This window comes from Crassostrea angulata, chromosome 5 (genome assembly GCF_025612915.1).
Source record: "Crassostrea angulata isolate pt1a10 chromosome 5, ASM2561291v2, whole genome shotgun sequence".
Taxonomy (NCBI): Eukaryota; Metazoa; Mollusca; class Bivalvia; order Ostreida; family Ostreidae; genus Magallana; species Magallana angulata.
In genome coordinates, this window is record NC_069115.1 from 47,116,651 (window position 1) to 47,136,034 (window position 19,384).

Sequence of the window (19,384 nt, forward strand, 5' to 3'; positions counted from 1 at the left end):
ATGCAGAAGTCGAGATTTCTTTCCCACAAGTTGGAGGAAAAAATACACAAACAAAAATCTCCGCAATTTTCCAGAAATCGCTCGTGCCATTTCCCTTCCTTTTGGGTGTTGGCAGAAGGAAGTTCAACAAGTTAATTAGTTTGTTTAATGAATTATGTTAACAAGTTAGATTTCTTTGCTGCATGCATGCATTTTTGGTTAAACATGCACTATGTTTATATCAGGCAATGTTTTATGACATTAGTTACATTAAAATGTGTTACAGTTAGCAAACCTTTACTAAATTGATCCTCAGTATAAGACTTGCATACCTGGTATACATCATGTAGTTCAAATTTAGAAAATTAATTTTAATAATTACTTATGCTATATAATAAAGTTGATTTTTTTTAAATGCTTTACATTTCTTCGAATGTATCAAATTATTCATTTATTTATCATTCGTGGGTTTTTTTTCTGAAATATGCTAAACTCATAAGCATATTTTGTTTATAATTAAATATCATATTTCATTAAATGTATATTTCCATTTATCCATTAAACATACGTAGCTGTACTTATTCTCTGGAAAATGGGGAATGTCCATTCTGACCTGTAAAAGCAAACATGACTGGAGCGTTATATGACATACTCAGATAAATATTTCCATATTTCATTTCTGGATTTTCGGCGTTAGGGTGACCGGCTCACGTCGCCTTATCCCCCTGACACATAGCATTACTGGCCAGACTGTAGGTATTTCTGTGGCGGTGGGGTCAGGCCGAACTTCCTCTTGGTGTCAGTAGCATTCTACCCCCTGACCCCGACACTGTGATAAAACGATATCATCAACCGACCCAGGTGCACCAATAACTCATCGAAAAGTAAGCCTATAACTCATTGAAAAGTAGATACATAAAATGTATATACACTGACTTTAGCAGAAACAAAAAATATTTGCCATTTTCGGGAGGGAGTGGTACGTTGAACTTTTAGCTTTCCATAATATTCATTTGTAAATATTTACTGAGTTGGGACATGAATATTTTTCTTCCAATGCTTGAAAAGAGTTTTTAACACTAAATAAAATATAATGATAGATTTTTAAAAACATATTTCAAACAAAGGTACATAACTGCAGTAATACTTGTCGATACCACGGGAAGAGTTGTGTGGCCATGCTATTAAATAATTCATTGAATAATAACTAAGCAAATCTCAGAGTGATGCGCAGCAAACTAATCAATGAAGACAACTGTTAAACAAGTGTCGTATGGTTAGTTTTAAATTCCAAATTGCCTAAAACATCCCATCAGCTGTCACAATATGTTTTGACACGTGTTGGAATGCATAAAAAAATGTTCCAGAATTAATAATTCAAAAGCTCTCTTTTTTAAACCACAATTGTTAAAAACAGTTCTGGATTTTTTGAAGTCCCTAAATTCTATATAACAAATACAAATACACTGTAAATTAACTATTCTGTGGCTAAAAAAGTTCTAATTTTTGGGGTGTAGTTTGGAAAAATTCCGAATTGCACTCAGATATGCACGAAAACACGATACCTCTGCATTCTTGAGTCCTCGATAAAAAAAATTAATGTGGATGCTAGATTTAATCAAACCTTAATTCCAAGGAGTAAATCTAGAACAATTTTATCAAGACAGGGGTGTTTTCATTTAGTTGTCCGATATTGCAGTTAATTTTCCCATCAGCGGAAAACAAGACTATCACATTTACTTTCCTCTCTGTGAAGTCTGCTGTAGCTGTCGTCTGCATAGGAGGCGCTATCGTTAATATCGGAGTTCGACTTTCTTTGACGATATTATCAGAAATCGATTAGGACCCGTAGCGAGCCCATCAAACGCCGTGCACCCGGTGCGCGGCGTCATTTTCTACTGACACATAGATGGGAGGGGTGATTTACCCCTTAATCGCGACGCCATGCCTTGTTCTTTCGGTCAAAAATCAAAGAATGACTCCATCGAATCTTTGAAAATTTTTCTGATTATCTTGATGAAATATACGTCCGTTTGAACATCAAATACAATACGTTGACCGCTTTGCGGTTATCAACGATGCTAGCTTTTCATCATCTGTATACACGTCCGTAATTAATGTAAAGGAATGTATCGCATTAGATATCAACATGTAATCCATACATGCACAGTATATATATCTATTTCGACGAAAAAGTAAAAACTCGAGATGAATTACAAAGGCGGCGTGACCGGGGGATCTACGTGTATATATATCTATACAACAAGCAGGAATTCAGTTCCCATGACACATATCCGAATTCAGCGCGAGACGGCGTCCAGAGGAAATGATGATTTCTCAGAAACGGGGGTATTTTATTACAGAGATCAAAATACACCGCAGATCTATATCAGGGTTATGCAATATATATAATTGACATCGTGGGAAATCAAATCCAATTGTTGATTTTATTTGTTTATCAAGCGGCAAGTACATTTACCCCGTGGATTTTTGGCAAAAATCGTAATTTTTAGAGAGAGTAGAGCTTGGGTGGATAATTAACTTAAAGACTAAATCATATCGTAACTGTAAAACTAAAGCTTTTGAGTTTTTATTTTCAATAGTTTTCAGGCTTACAAGTATTGGAGCAATGATAAGGCTTAATTTTTATCATCGTACTGAAATTTTATTTATTGCATGCTTGTATCTCCCGCACGCAAAGAAGAATGATCGCTTTTGAATGGGTTTGGTCCTCCCTTTTAACCAGTTCTCATTTACAAAATGTGGCACCAGATATTAGACCAGAATTTACATATTCTATATTACGTTGTTTGAGGACGTTCCATCTGTTGTTTCCTGGTTGTTCACATTGAACTGTTGTCTCTTGAACAACAACAAAAATCTCCTCTTGAACCTTTTGTCCGTGAACCCGTAAATTACGCTGTTCAAAACGCTGTTCAGCAAAAAGAAATACATCGCCGTATTGTAAGCTACTCCTTCAGCGAAGCTCAAACGACAGAAGAAACTCCCCACCGAGTAATCAACCAGGGCTAACAGAGTATGAGGGAATACAGTCAGCACGAATACAACGGTTACCGCCAACAACGTCACCGTCGTTTTGACCAACTTCCGGTTTATTTTTTTCTCCCAATTACTTCCGCTGTGTTGCAGTTTTGGAACGCTGGGATGAAGCGTCCTCTCGTTTTCTTGAAACTGTTTTCTGATCTTTCGAATGACTTGAAAATAAAGCACAGAAATTAGCAGAGTAACCATGGCCCCTACAACGTTGATGACGATGTAGTAAATGAGATGCCCGGGAGAATCCTTGTATTTATCCGCCGTGAAACACCGAGTGGCCTTTAATCCCGGAATCCCTATATCCAGACTACTGTTCCCATACAGAATAACCGCGGGAATGGAAAGAATTAATGAGAAAATCAACATTCCCAAACAACAGCGTGATGTCTTCGATTGCGCAATTTGAAAAGAATGTGGCTTACAAATTTTACGATACCTGTCCACCGCAATAACGACCAGAATAAAATGTGACGTCATCATGATGACGTAGGATAAAAATCTTCCCACTTTACAGACGACCTCGTTGTCCATGGATACTGGGGTCACGATATTGACCAAGAGGTACGGCATTACTAGAAGACACCCGGCGAGATCTAACACTGCGAGCCACAGGACAAACGTTCTATACGCTGACTTCTTGAACTCCCTGTAAAAAATCGCCATCACCAGAGAGTTTCCCAGAATGCCAGGCAAAATGATGACACTGATGAGAACTAGCGCACCCATATTCCAGTCCCTGAATGCCAAATTCACATCCGACATCGTGGAATTCGCGTTCAAGCCGTATTTAGTTTTAATCCACGAAAAGCACTCCGACATAATTCTTTTTAAAAAAAATTTTTAATTTGAATCAAAGAAAAATTTGATCGTGTGATGTCGCTGAACGGGATCTCTGACGATGAGGATTCACCACCGGAACTTTCTTTATTAAGGAGCAAGCGTGAGCCAGCTTCACGCGTTCAGAAAACCATCTCCGGAAACTGAAGGACTTTAATATTTACTTAACATTACGCAAGTTACATTTTTTCTTAACATATACTGAGGCATTATGACACGATTTTTGAATGCTTCGCAGTCAAGTGGAGGCGAACATATAATTATAATGATTATTATACTAAGTGCTATTAGGTCATTCCTGTGCTTTGGACCTTCGTTGCATAGCCCCTATTCTGTGGCTCTGTGCTTTCTTTGCGCATGAACTCTTCCTGTTATTTTTGTGTGTTCAGCTATTTGGGATCGATATCAATTCAATATTCGTTATTCAAATATAATACCTTGACATTATGTGATAATCATTGTACGGTTATCTTGAAGAAAGTAATCATGATCACTCATTGCTAAAAATACTCTAAACTTTTAAAATCACACGATTACTATAGTACCGTACATGAAAGTGAATACACTGTTACATCATTATAACGGAACTCGTCTCTCAATGTGTCGGTAACTGAATTAATATCAAGAACACGGCTAATTTAGTGGTACACCAGATGTATAAAGATATATCCGTTGAATATCAAAATCATTTCACGAGTTCATATATACATGTATATCTGCCCACTTGATGACCATTTATAATTATTGACACTAGGATATGATTCAGTGTTATTGCAAAGCACGAGCGAATTTTTTTTTAAACAGAGAAATCCATACCATACTTTGTTTTAAAAAAAAATACGTTGAATTTTGTGTTATTATCATTTTCTACAAAAGAGGAAGACAATATTCAAAATTTCAAAGGTAGAAGTAAATTTACTCGCGTGCCAAAATTATGTCCCCCTCCCCCCCTCTTTTTTTCAAAGTAAATCAGCAATTTTTATTGAATATTGTCCGAAAGTATTTTCTCGACTGGTTTATAAAAGATATAGATAAATACGGAGTTGTTGATTTGAACATATTTTATTGTGTAAGTAACACAAAAGGATCGGAAACAAGTTCTTACAACTTACAAGTTCCTCTCCTAATGATAATACAAATACGGAGTTGTTATATTTATTTTTGGAAATAAATTGAATAAAGAAAATATTTTCCCAACCCTCTATATCTGAAATGTAATGCAAAAAAATCCAAAGCAAGATTTTCTGCCTAGCAAACTGCAAAGGATAATATATTGCGTGAAATTTTTCCAATGAGTTTTCAGAAAATGATCTAAAAATATGATGAAAATGACATCAGAACATCTTTAAAATATCAGATTTGTTTTCATTGAATATATCATAAAAACTATTGGCATGAGAGTGCAGGTATCGTCAAGCAAGGAAAGATAACTCTAATTAATTTTATGTGAATTATTGCACAATGGCTCGAAATTGGTGTACTGCATTTTCCGTTCGTTGTGAAATCAAAGAATAGCCTTTAAAAAGCGAGTTTGTAACAGAATAGGTCACAAAACGGCAGAGTAGCCGTACTGAAATCATCATCCAGTTAATTATTAGTATAAACTCATATTTCTTATTTGGACAGAATGGAAATTTCGCCGTCTGAACTTCCTCTCAGCACAGCTCTGCGTTTGTGCAAAGAAACTACGGATATAGACGTCATAATTGAACTGACGAAGCACGAAAACGCGCGTGTTCGTAAGACAGCTCTTGTAGAAATGTGCCCGTGTCGTGTGAAGAAAGATTTGAGCGACTTCTGGGCGCGAGTGATAGAAATGGCGGACGATGAAGACGTTTTGGTCAGGAAGCAGGTGCTTCATACCCTGTGTGACGGGTCCCCGGCTCATCTGGAGTTCCAGGTCGTGGAAATGCTTGAGATCTTTAACAGGGATAAGGACGCGCAGATCCGAAGGACGGCCCATAAGGTACTCGGACATTACTGGAAATCTGGAAAGTGGAATATTCTTTGAGAGACAGGGAAACAACCATTTGCGTGTACCCAGTGTAACACTGAGAGAAACATGTCGCGCTGCAAGTTTGGGTGTTACTCGAGCAGGTCTCCAAAAGACCATTTCAGTGGATACCTACATGAACATAGTATACACCTGACCACAAGAAGGGATCATGAAAGAAGACCCGTTGAACCGCGTTGATTCTAATGAAAAACTGAGTTTCGGTTGTTTTATTCTTTTATTTTGTACATCAGTCTTCTGAAAGTTGTTAATTTAGTTGTTGTTATTATTTTTCAAATTTATAAATTTAAATAAAAACACTTTTTCAATTTTTGATTTTTCCCCCAGACATATAAAAGAGTTTAAAAAGAGGGATAACTGTGGTTGTGCATTTTTATAATAATCGTTTATCAAGGTTTTTTTCCGGTCTCTGACACCTGGATGCAAAGTAGAATTTTTTTTTAACCCGGATAGGTTTTCCAAGAATCGGTAAGTAAATTCTATCTTTCATATCAGTTACAAACTGATCAATGTATTTTCTTATACAATACACTGTATAACAAAAAAAACTAAAGTGAAAGTAGAAAAATTATGGTTAATTTACGCAACATTGAAGGTTTTCTTAATTATACATTGGCCATTATATAGGCCTATGTATTGAAAGTACAACGTTCAAGGGTGTATGATTGACGTTTTAGAAATCAAATGTCTATCAACTTTGTAAACATGTATACGAATATACATCGTATTAACCCATGAATTAACTTAAAATCAACTCTTTGTTATATTTGGCCTACACCTCTCTATGTACCGGTAAACTAAATCTTAGTAATTTACATGTTAATTAGTGTAACAGTGTCTGGTGTGTATTGACAAACAAGTATCATTAAGGATTATCATGGTATATCAAGCTGTGTATATCGGCTATGATTCGACATCTAAAGTTCAGATTTTTGTTACTCATTACAAATAAATAAGATTAGATATGGTAAATATTTAAAAGACAGAAATATAGAGATTCAAATTCAAAAAACTGAAATGGACAAAGACAAGCAAGGAAAATCTGTTTTGAATTATGTTTAATGAGTATTTACACCAAATGGGACATTTCATTTTATGTTGTAGACATCTTGCGCTGGTAGACAATGGATATCAAATTCTGCGGGGCCACAACAACCCATTATTTCCAGAAAATAATTGCATCAAGAATAAATAGAGTTCTTTTAGAAGATTTATCAAATCTTGCAGTACCACCTGCAAAATTCGAAAGATTAAAAGGACACATTAAAACTGTAGTAACACAATCAAAGGGTTGGATGTTCTACGACTTTCCATTTAAAGTACAGGTCCATCCCTGCTTTTCGGAATTACATGTTGAATTCATAGGAAGCACCAGCGAGGGTCTCTCAATAAGTGAAGTTACAGAAGGCAATGAAAACGAAGAATTTGATCTTACAGCCATTTTGCAGACGACAATAGCAACGGAAGCTAAGAATTCTGACGAAGGTAGAACGTGGTTGGAAATGCAGCACTGCACCGGAAACCCCGGGTTCGTTTTGTTAAAAGTCCACATGAAAGACAACAGTGAACATTGGTGTGGATTAAGTAACATCGTTTCCAACCAAGATGGCTCTATTAACGAGTTCTTCCTGTCACCAGTTGCCTTCACTGATGAGTTCTTTTTGATGCTTTGTTTGCGATGTAGTGTGGAGAATCTTCATTATACAGCTTACTGCAAAGACGTGGATAAACTCTTTGACAACGAATTGGACGAAGAAGATGATTTCGACAAGGATGATGCCCTTCACGAATTTTTCATCGTTACACAAGAGGGACCCGCTGTGAAGACAACCGTGCTTTTTGCAGACAAAGAGATGTCCATACAGTATGATTGTTCTTTGGCTGTACAGTGCTCTGAATGGCCTTCTATAGCAGACGAGTTTCTACACAGAAATCGTCTGTCCGGTTTCCCGTCGTTAGAGTTTGTGAAACAGTTAACAACAATGGGCTGCCTGCTTGTTCCAAAATATCCACAAGACTCGAAGACCCAACTGGAATGGAGGCTGTCATTTTGTCTTGTCGAACGCGAACTGATGCTTAATTTAACGGAAGCTCAAAGAAAATGTTACCTGTTATTTAAGGCAATCTGGAGACAGTTTTTCTGTCCTCCAATAGGTAAAGCTCTGCAGTCGTATCATCTTAAAAACGTGTTTCTTTGGGAATGCGAGAATGTGCCACTACAGGAATGGACAGACGAGAAAATAGTAGCAAGAGTTACAGGTCTTTTGCAAAGATTACAGTATAACCTTTTCACAAGGAACTGTCCCCATTATATTCTACCTCAGAACAACTTATTTAGGGACATTGATCAATCGTTACTTTTCTACGCTGGCATGCGGGTTCAGACGGCCATTTTCAGATCCGAGGTGGTGTGGATAGAGAACGATGTATTGCTGTTCCTACCACCACATAAAAGTCGGACATCTCTCGGAAGAAAGCTCCGGAAAACTTGTATCATGGCGTTAAAGTACGTGATCGAGGCTATGGTTTCAGGTTGTGTGAAAAAGCAAAACGAAAACGAGGAGTCGACAAAATATGGGCTTAGCGCGGAGGCAATGAATTCTTTGAGGTCGGAGCTCGAACAATCCTTCAACAAAGATATGACAGAAATTATATTGCAGTATATAAATGCTTCATTGAAGCATCGGCCGGATAATATAACAAGGCATTACATCTGCAGCAGGGCAGACCCCAAACAACTTCTGATTGCCTCGAAGACTCAACTTCTGGACGGTCTAGCTTCTTTGGCGAACACTGTGATGAACTGGGGAAACATGGTGGAAATCATAACCAACCTTGAAGTGCTGGAAACGGAAAACCTGAAGGAGTATGGATATAACGAGGAATACAAACTGACGGAAAGACTCAATCTTCTGTTTCGTATGGGGATAGACGATTTCGGAGAGTTAAGGTCTAGCTGTGGTGATGAAAATGCGGAGACGGACTCGGGTGATGATACTTTTAGTATGTATGAAGATTTTGTATGCGATGAATGTGATGATAGGATCTGGGGAGAACGATATCATTGTAAAACCTGCCCAGATTTTGATCTTTGTAAATCTTGTTATTCAACAACAACCCATCCACACGAGTTTGAGTTTATAGAGGAAGAAAATGATGATGATGATGACGGTGAAATGGGCTGTAAACAAAGTTGAAAGAAGTAAATTTGCGTGTTTCAACTTTGAACGAAACGGAAAAATCATGACGTGCAGTTATACGCAGAGACTGACATGGAATGAGCCCATCAAATTAGTGTGTAATATTGAAATACATGTATTTGAGCGCATCTGTGTAGATAACTCTGGGAGAGCACGTAACAGGGTGAAAAGAAAACATGATAGCCTTTCATGATATTTCCTACATGTTTATATAGCTCCAATTTTTGTAACGTTGATAAGAGTTATCTCACTTTGATTACTAATTTTCTATCAGTAAGCATGTCAGATAATAGTGCATTAATTGATAAGTTGACCGACAGTTCCACAATCTTGTTTTTCGATCATTTGATGTTAAATTTAAAAAAAATCAGTGTTCCAGTAACCTTTGTTTGTTTTTTGGTTTATTTTTGGTTTTTTTTTTAATTAATTGGAATTCGAATAAATTTCACAAATCAAAATATATAATCCTGTAAGTTTCTGTTTTAACCAAGCAATGGTTTAAGCTTAAATTATTAAATGTGAAATTCAGATTTGATATTTTAAAAAGGACCTATTAAGAATATTTTGGATGTATATCCTAAACATATTTTTTTTAATAGAGTTTGCACAGTAAATTTCTTTATATCATAATGATAATTCGTTAATCCTTTCGGTGTTTTTAATCAAGTTAAGTCAATCTGCCGATGTCTATGTTTAAACCAGTTTTAATCTATTATTTCAGTGTGGACTTACAACAGAGTTCAGACCACAGGTGATGTAGACGGCCATTCGAATAATTTTTTTACCTGCATGAATGTCATATTTTTGTCAGTCAATAAATAGACCATTTCACTATTTTATTTGGCTTTTTTTTTAAATATCAGTAATAAAGTCACCAATAAAATTTATCAAGTTTTTGCATTTTATTTTGAAAAGCTGGATTTTTTTTACGTAAACAAATGCAGAACATTGCATTTAGACTTATTTACTTTTCTAAATTATGTTCAGGTAATACAGTAGTTTCATTAAAAGAATTGAACGCAATTATTTTTGTGTTATACAATTTGTCTCTATATACCTTATCAATTTAGACCTTATACTCTGTTCAAGAAACTGTGAAGTAAATGTTTTACAAATATAACTTTGTCGCATGCTTTAACTATAAGTACTGTACATCAGTAATCTTACATTTGTCAACACCAGCCACTCTGCCTCATTTACATATCGCCTGTTCGGGCCACACACCAAACCAGCCCTAACCTAATACCTGCAACTAAAGTGCGACTCTTTTGCCAAAAAAAGAGATTAATATTCATAATATTTATGTCTCGGTGTTGACAAACACAACAGGTCGGGTTACGTGCGATCAGGTGATTAAGGCGGCCAGTCGGATCACTGAATCCGCGGGGCGTCACCGATCAGCTCTACATCCGGGCGTTGGCACCTGAGTGGAGTGACAAGGCGTTATGGCTGTATTGGTTGGTCCTATATACGGGGATTATCCCGTGTCCTGTTGAGAAATACTTTATATATCAAGTGAGTTTATTCATTCCCAACAGAACTTCCAAAGTCGTTCTGACACGCAGGGAAGACGATGAACCGGTAGTTATGACGACCCATGGCGGCTGACTTTCTGACGTCATAAAACCTCAAAGTATCTGCTGTGATTTGCATGTATCATCTTCTTACTTTCCGTTTCAAGGTTGTGAAAATGAAGATATCCTCAAAATGTTACCCTAGTTTCGGCTTCAATTATAAATAGAGAAAGAGAAATTTTCCTTGTTTGCTCTTTGCATTTGTTTGTTTCTTATTTGAAAAACAACGTGTGTCTAAACCCTTTTACATGTCATTACAAATTTCACTGACTACCATCTTCGCTCGTATGAACTCATAGACAGATAAACCTGAAAGGTGCTCACACCGTTTTTTTTCATGGAATGTCCGGTATTTTGATCGAACACTCCCATGTAACAGCAGGTACCCCCGTGTCCTGTCTGTCCGTTATAACTTATATATGAAAAATGATATAAATGACTTTCAATAACTACAAGAATAACGTATAGAACTTCAACGAAAAATACATTACACGAGTGTAAACCTAGATAATTGGATCGGTCTGCAGGATTGTTTATCCGTATAAAGGGGTTTGGGGTTGTCGTATTTTAAGTTACCAAAGAACAAGTAACAACTTTTGGCTTAGTTGAAGACGTCGCTTTACAGTGTTGGATGGAGACCTGTTAAATCATTATACGATAGTGCTCTATGCAATACCATGCAGCTATGTTTTAAAGCTAAGTTGATAGACAATTCAGTGCCCAAGTATTATTCCCATTTGGTTTTTATCTTCCCTTAACCAGTCGATACGTGATGTTGGGCGCAGGGCGGGGGGGGGGGGGAGCGACCTATCCCGTGACCTTGTCCGAATTTCCCAGTGCCATCAAAATATTTACATGTACTTTTTCCTCAACTGACCACTAGATCATCCCGGGACGAATACCAGGCAGCATTATCTGTGCACTGATGCGGAAAATCCTGTTTCTTCTCTGCCCAGTCAAAGATAAGCGGCCATCCCCTTCTCTGTGTCCACTGAGTTATTTGTTGCTTATGAAATTGAGTGTACATATATTAACAAACCCCGGGGTCGGTGTATTGTACTGTCAATATCATTCTGTTTATAGATATTGTCCACTGTGAACGGTCAACCTGAATGGAATTTGTTTAATTACACGTGCTTGTAAAAATGAGAAATGCTTGCGACATTAGGGCAAGATAATTTGATAGAATTCAGTAAATATATATATTTATAGACGATCTTCTTATCAACTTTTGTATTTTTTAAAAGCAGTTCAAATACGTAAGCTTCACAAATAATGCACACTGTTTGTTGTTTATTATCATACGCCGAGTAATGCATTGTACAATCTGGTGTTACAGAAAAACAAGACTTACAATCGATCGGTTTGTAAAGCTTTGGACGTAGGTCCTGACCGAATTCTGGGTTGACCTAGATCACGTTTTGTGGCCGCTGGTCAGGGCTACCACAGATTGTAAACATCAACAAAACACGAGTTTAAAATCAGTGAAAAGAACGTCGTGCAACGGGATTTATGAAATAACGGGAAAGTCAGGAAAATATATCCTAACAGTGGAAAACAAATGCAAACTAATTAAAGTTAGCAACCAATTTTCATTTCCTTCTTTAATATCCTTCTTATACATCCTGATTCATTGGAACATAACAGAACACAACATAGATTTTTTCCTTCCAGAGCTGACAAATACGGGATTACAATATTAAGCCAAATATATAATAAATCAGGGTATAATGCATACATACAAAACATTGATCACATTACAATTTTATTTCAGGCACATGCATGCAAAACTTAAAAAAGTGTGCAGCCCATATTTTTAAAATTACTATCGATAGAACATATATTTGGTACATGTAAATATATATAAACGATCCTTTTCGGGATATTGTTAAATCTTTCCACTTCGAAAATCAACATGTAATACTCGGATGATCACAAACCGCTTCATCTTATGTCCTATTTTCTAGATAGTGACTATCAAAGTAAGCTTATTGATTATACAATATACATGTAAGTTAATTTGATAATTAATTTAGTTTAAGAAGATAATCAAAATAAGGTATATAAAGTTAAGGAAATTCTTATACTACATGTCGCGAGACTTGAGGTAATACTTTGGTGGACAGAAGATAGACATGTACTTGATTATAATCGCCTAATTGTCAGATTATTATTGGTCTATATATTGTACTACCACAGTAATGAAATCTGATACATGTATTTCACAATTCGTCAAAGTTTTCATTGTCCTTCTGAACTTAAAATACGCAGGTGAATAGTACAATTTTTGAACGATTCTTAAGCAATATAAGTGAGGTAGCTTCTGAGGGTGCGTGTTTATGGGGATTAGGGGGTAAACAAATACCAGCGTGTTGTAAGGTCATTTTAAGGTGTGGATGTATGACCTTCACCGATTTACACGAAGTCGAGCACGTTGTCCAGTGAGTTTGGGTGTGCATAGGACGGTTGCTTGTTAATGAGCGTCGGTATTTCCCCCCTCTTTTTCGAAAAGCCTTAAGGGGTAGGGGTGAGGGTGGAGCTGAATTGGAGGAGTAAGGTACCTCTCTTTTAATGCCGAGGGAAGAGAGGTCGTCGGTCAAGAAGAACCACATCTACATCATACATTCTCTCTCTCTCTCTCTCTCTCTCTCTCTCTCTCTCTCTCTCTCTTGGAAAAGAAACCAGACAATGACATCAATGATAAATATATTTTATCTTGGGCCCAACTTTAGATAAGTCACTAATTAATGAATGCCTACACCTTTACATGTAAACACATTCTTGAACTCCGCCAAATTCACGCAGTTCCCGGCTTAGATAAGTTTAAATGGCTGTTGAATATTTTGCACACGTTTATCTAATATATATGACCTATTTCGGAGTTGTGAATGTTACACTGTGTTGTTTACATTTGTGAAATTGCGCTGTTTCTTATGAAAACTGCGAAAAAATAACGTGTTTCCTTACACTATAGGTATAAATGTCATAACAAAGGGTGTTTATTTGTTGAACTGTGATGCTATCTACAAATACAAAAGTCATAGGAAGCAAACTAAACGTTTGTAATACAGTAAATGATATACGTGCTTCATTGTATTCAAACGAATACGTAAAAGATTTTTTAAATGTTATTATTTTCCCAGCATTTTAAAGAAACATTGTATATAAGTTGTTTGTTTGTCCTGTTAATACCTATATCCAGAGTAGGCATTCGTGGGGGGGGGGGGGGGTCTACATTTGTTTTATTTGATGTTAACCACATTTCAATTTATTAACGCCTCTCTATTAATATTGGGAGGGGGTGTCAAGGGATGTAGCCAGATAAATGCAATTGTTAATATGTACATGAACCGATATCGTCCAAAAAAAATTCTTTAAAAAAAAAACCTTAAAACTGAACAATTAATTTTTCTTCTTTGACCAAGATGCAGATGCAGAGCGACGTGAAAAATAAAACGGCTCGATTGCTGAGATTTTTCAAAAATGTTGTTATAATTTGTTTTTTTGAAAAAATAGTATGTATACATTCTATAACTTCGTTAACAAAATCGTTATTTTTAAACATCTTGTCTTAATATGCCATAAATTAATCTTCGAATAACTTCTCAAAATTTTATAAGGCAAATTAAAATAGGCTGAAGATTACTCAACACATGTAATGTCAATTAATTTCTACTGGTCCGACAATGCATGCCCGTCGGTAGAGAAAATAGCCACCACGAGTATGGCACTATATATGCAGTTTAATTCGCATTAATATTTAACTTTTTTAGATTCATACCTACAGCTTTCATTCCCTGATGCACTGTTGAAATGAAGCAAGATGACATGTAAATGGATGTTTTTGTTTTGAGGAAGTTTCTATTTTGAGGTTTTACTTTCGCGGCGGACACGACTTTATTTGAAGCGGCTGTTATGGAGGTCGACTTTCACCATACAGAAAGACATTGTTATTGTAAAATAGAGCCACTTGTTATAGTATTTCTGTCATTTTTAAAATATTTCATTTAATTGTGTCTCATTTTGTTTATATTCAATTACTTTTATACCGTATATAACCGTTTCTTCGAATATAAATCACTAGTGTTTTTTTGTCGCCCTATCATTATAAAAAAAAACCCACTGGTGTTATTATTATTGTATTGAAAATATTTACAAATAACAATATAATTTTGGTTCTTTTTTTAATACTTGCCAAACTGCGTGTGCCAGTTTTTGTTTCAACGATCATACCTTGAATTCTTTTTCAGGGTTAAGTGCACCTGAACTGCAAGTAAGCCGTCTGGATTAATCGTATTATTACTGTACACCGAGCGATGAATACATTACGTTCAAGTTTAATTTGTGAAATGCAAAGTAAATCTAACAGAATAAGGCCTTGCAAAACTTGTAGAATACTTTTCTTATTTTTATACAGTCACGTACAATGGCTTTGTACTATGTATACGTGAGTGAAATCTCGCTTGGTATTTATCTACTTTTGATTATTCATCATCTTTTATATCAATCGTCCTATATATGCCGAGATCACCGGGCACCTGCTGTTTCACAGGAGTGTTCGATCAAAATACCGGACATTCCATCATAAAGCGGTGAGCACCTTTCAGGTTTATCTAAAGGTTCCAGAAGGCAAAGAGTGGAGGTCATTTGATAAGATGTAGTTATAATATCATTTATTGAAATTGTGGTACAATATAACATATATTAAAAGCCAGTGAAATCGCACCAATACATGAATACCGAAAAACGTAAAAATGTATAACAATAAATACAAACAGTAAGAAAAAACAACTTTTACCCCAAAGATAATACAACTAGGACAATAACCGAATGTTATCTTCATTTTTATGAGTATTTAACGCTGAGCTTATAAAGATGCTGCGCACTATGTAAATCACAGTAGATACATAGAGGATTTATGACGTCAGAAGTCAGCGGCCGTGGGTCGCCTTAATAACTACCGGTTCATCTCCTCCCCCGCGTGTCAGATCAACTTTGGAAGTTCTGTCAGTGATGAATAAACCCATTGATGTATTAATTATTTCCCAGCAGGACAACGGATAATCCCCGTAAGTAGAACTAACCAATACAGCCATAACACCTTGTCACTCCACTCAGGTGCCAACGCCCGGATGTAGAGCTGATCGGAGGGCGACCCGGATTCAGTGATCCGACTGGCCGCCTTAATCATATGATTGCTTATAATCCGATCAAGTTTGGTGTTCTGTCAAAATTCTATGTTTCACAACATACAACTTTACTTTGTAGGTGATTTCAATAAGAACTTTTGTCAAAAGGCGCAGAGGGTAATACATGTATTATGTTGGATTTGGTAGGGTACTTGTGAAAAAGCCTGATTTTTTAATTGTATGATATATTACATATGGGTAGTGCATATATTCATACAAAAATTACAACCGAATCACTAAATTAACATGGTTCTATCAAATACAATCCTTCATCAAAAATATTTTATATTATTTGAATTCATTAATGTTTTAACTTAAAACAAATAAATCTCAGTCTTCATTTTTTTTCGCAAAATAACGGAGAAATTTTGCAAAAATTGTTAATGACATGTTGCATGCGCTTAAAAACAGATTTGGCAGACGACAAAAGAATCTGTGACGTAACCTTCTATATGCAATGTTGAGTGCCAGCCAACATGGAAATGGTTATCTGACACACAAGCACGTACAGCTTAAAATTTCGTTCATTGCTATACCATTGTATAAGTTATCAATAAGGTAAATAATTTTTAAAGTCATGAATAGCTGTGTTTGTGAAAAGCACATAAAATTTACTTTTGTTGTACCTTTTACTCTTGTTAATTTTGAAGAAAGACAACTACTGCATGTGATGACGAAGAATTTAGGAGAACCGCAGATGATGTTGCTAAAAAGTTTGGAATTAAGTTATTATCTAAAAGATATTTTATCAAAGTATATTTACATGAAGTTGTGCGGAGATTTAATATACTGTACATAATAACCTTAAATAATGTCAATGGTTTTTATTAAAGGCTTGTCTAGATGCCAGATATTTATACTTGTTTATTTTGTTATTTTTAATGGTGGCATAGATCTGCCACCACTTGTCAGATAATTATGTTAACTTCTCATATCATAATGTCGACTTGTCAGACATTTATGTCAACTTGTTAGATCTTTATGTTGACTTGTCAGAAAATAACCATAGTGACTATAAACTCAATATTTTGTTTTCAAAGCGTGTTAGTGCCACTAACTGCCATTTACTTATCATCATAATTTCATATAAGTCGACATAAATATCTGACAAGTTTACATAATCATCTCACAAGTCGACATAAAGATCTGATAAGTTAACATAATTATCTGACAGAAAAAATAATATGGCCACTAGTTTAAAGAAAATTATCATTCATATTTTAAGTCGACTTGTCAGATAATGATGTTGTCTTGTCAGATGTTATGTCGTCTTGTCAAATAATTATGTCGACTTGTCAGATAATTATATCGACTTGTCAAATAATTATATCGACTTAAAAGATGATTTTGTCGACTTGTCAGAAAATATTATTTCAAATGGATGGCACAAATTGGGCGTGGAAAGATTAAAGTGTTGAGTTCTTAAACACGTGAATAAGAGACAAGTCGACTTAAAGAACTGACAAGTGAACATAATTATCTGACAAGTCGACATCAAGATCTGCATGACAAGTCGACATAATTATCTGACAAGTGGTGGCAGATCTATGCCACCATAATTTTTCAAAAGAAGCGTTAAACGGAATTAAAGGTATCCACTTATTAATTCATTTATTTCGCATGGACATTTAAAATTCATATAGAAAAAGTCCATTTTATCCTACATTTTGATTCAAATCGATCATGAGAGCACACGAAATATGACAAAATCCCCGATGTTTACGTGGTATGTGTATGCCGTGCTTGTCTTCTGATCGTGAAACTGGGTCATACAAAGTGGAACAGCCGAAACCAAAGTACATACACACCGAAACAGCGGTGAGCACATTTCAGGCCGACACTGGTCTATAAATAGAATTGCTGACGATTGTGCACAACTCGGTAAGCAGATCTCGGGACTTGCATTCAACACGCAAGAGCTGCACTTGTTGAATAAACACTATTTATAAGGAATTATGCATAATTTGGTTAAACATTAAAATTTAAATAGAGATGACATTGTTTCTCAATCAACTGTCCATTGTAGTACGACATATATTGTAGAGCTACATCACTGCCAAGAGTCTTATCTTACTAAGTGCGAACGGCCGATACTCTTTTTCGAAATAAAAACATTAATAAGTGCCAAAGCTATATATACTTCGTTTGGTCGCTTACACAGTTTGCAAAATGATGCCATGCCAACCAAGCAAGAAGGGGTGGTAGCAATCAAGGACTGACCACGAAATGGCGATTTCTGGTACCAGGTCTGTATCAAGAATGCCCAGGTCCAGTGTGTTATGTGTTAACCCAGACCAAGCTATGGACAGGTCATCGACGAGGCTTGCTTGTCCCAGATTTGCCCTCAGTAGCACCGTGCTAGAAAAGGGAATCATTAGTAGATGAAGTGCAGTGCATGATAACTAATTAACGTTGATTGAACATATCTTTCTGCCATTTACTCTGTAGAATAAAGATAGGACTGATATTCCTTGAAAATAGCCACAAGTATGCGTGCATCATTGAACTTGTAGCAATGAGTCCGATTCACAAATCAACCTTCCATGACGTTTATAATTTCAAATGTCATAATTAACATGTTTTATTATGTGGAATTAAAATGTCATAATGACACCAGTTTTTTCATATTATGGCATGCACTCTATCCAGAAAATTACCTTTTTACCTGGTGCTCAGCAAAAAACAATTTCACCTGATTATATACAATTATACATAGCTTTACCTTTATGGCTAAAGGCAAAAAATTCTTAAAGTATGACCCAAAGTTGTACATGGAAACTTTACAGCCTTTACGGGTGAAGCTCTTGTCGCCATGCCAAAAACCCTGCCAAAGTCACCGCTAAACCTTGTTCCCAAATCTCTCGTCAATAATGGTTTATTTCATTAGGTGTCGATACAGGCTAGATTTTTTTCTCTCCCAACTCTATAAATGAAACGGAATAAAAAACGGTCCTGACGTCGATACGCGTTATTTATATTTGGCCCAATGAATCAAACACCATGGTGCTTTACTTTGCGACGCCCTCCTTTTATGCTAATCTTGTATATTTCACATGAAGAGAACTGTGCGGCAAAATAGGACCCTGGGTCTTTATTACTGTAGATTTTCTATAGGCTTTTGATCAAAGGTCCTATTCCAAACCCTCCTTTATTCATACTGCTGACGTCATGGTAAATAATTTATCTATTCACATAACCCGGCAATCGGCGGAATCCTTCATAGAGGTGCTCGCGATTCGGGACAAATTTGGTTCCATTTAAATTTTTAACGTCTTCAACACATTATAAAGTGAAGAAAATTTCTGCCCTTCTTATTGTTGCAAATTAAACTTGTTTTGTCATCCTTGCAAATCACACTCAATACAACATTTAGAACTTTACAAAAAACAGGGGCAGCGATGTGGTTCAATGGGAGATAAAAGACGCACCGCATATAAATTGCATTTATTTTTTTTTATTGACATGTTCCATGGTAGTTTTTTTTGCAGAATTTTGTTGGTTTTTTTTTTTTAAGCGGATAAGTGAAAGTCTTAA

The 19,384-nt window shown here is 36.0% G+C and overlaps 3 protein-coding genes across 3 annotated transcripts; 2 read left to right on the top strand and 1 right to left on the bottom strand.

Annotated features, from left to right (window-relative positions):
- Positions 1-2,553: 2,553 nt before the first annotated feature.
- On the bottom strand, positions 2,554-3,989 carry LOC128184744 (orexin receptor type 2-like). The gene has a single exon (XM_052854320.1). The coding sequence runs from the start codon at positions 3,853-3,855 to the stop codon at positions 2,776-2,778; it is 1,080 nt and encodes a 359-aa protein (XP_052710280.1). The 5' UTR covers positions 3,856-3,989; the 3' UTR covers positions 2,554-2,775.
- A 1,420-nt stretch (positions 3,990-5,409) lies between these two features.
- LOC128186041 (uncharacterized) lies at positions 5,410-6,195 on the top strand. The gene has a single exon (XM_052855764.1). It carries the CDS (start codon positions 5,501-5,503, stop codon positions 5,882-5,884), a length of 384 nt encoding a protein of 127 aa, XP_052711724.1. The 5' UTR covers positions 5,410-5,500; the 3' UTR covers positions 5,885-6,195.
- A 41-nt stretch (positions 6,196-6,236) lies between these two features.
- On the top strand, positions 6,237-9,799 carry LOC128186039 (uncharacterized). Its single transcript, XM_052855763.1, has 2 exons — positions 6,237-6,355; positions 6,992-9,799. The coding sequence occupies exon 2, from the start codon at positions 7,012-7,014 to the stop codon at positions 9,082-9,084; it is 2,073 nt and encodes a 690-aa protein (XP_052711723.1). The 5' UTR covers positions 6,237-6,355; positions 6,992-7,011; the 3' UTR covers positions 9,085-9,799.
- Positions 9,800-19,384: the final 9,585 nt, after the last annotated feature.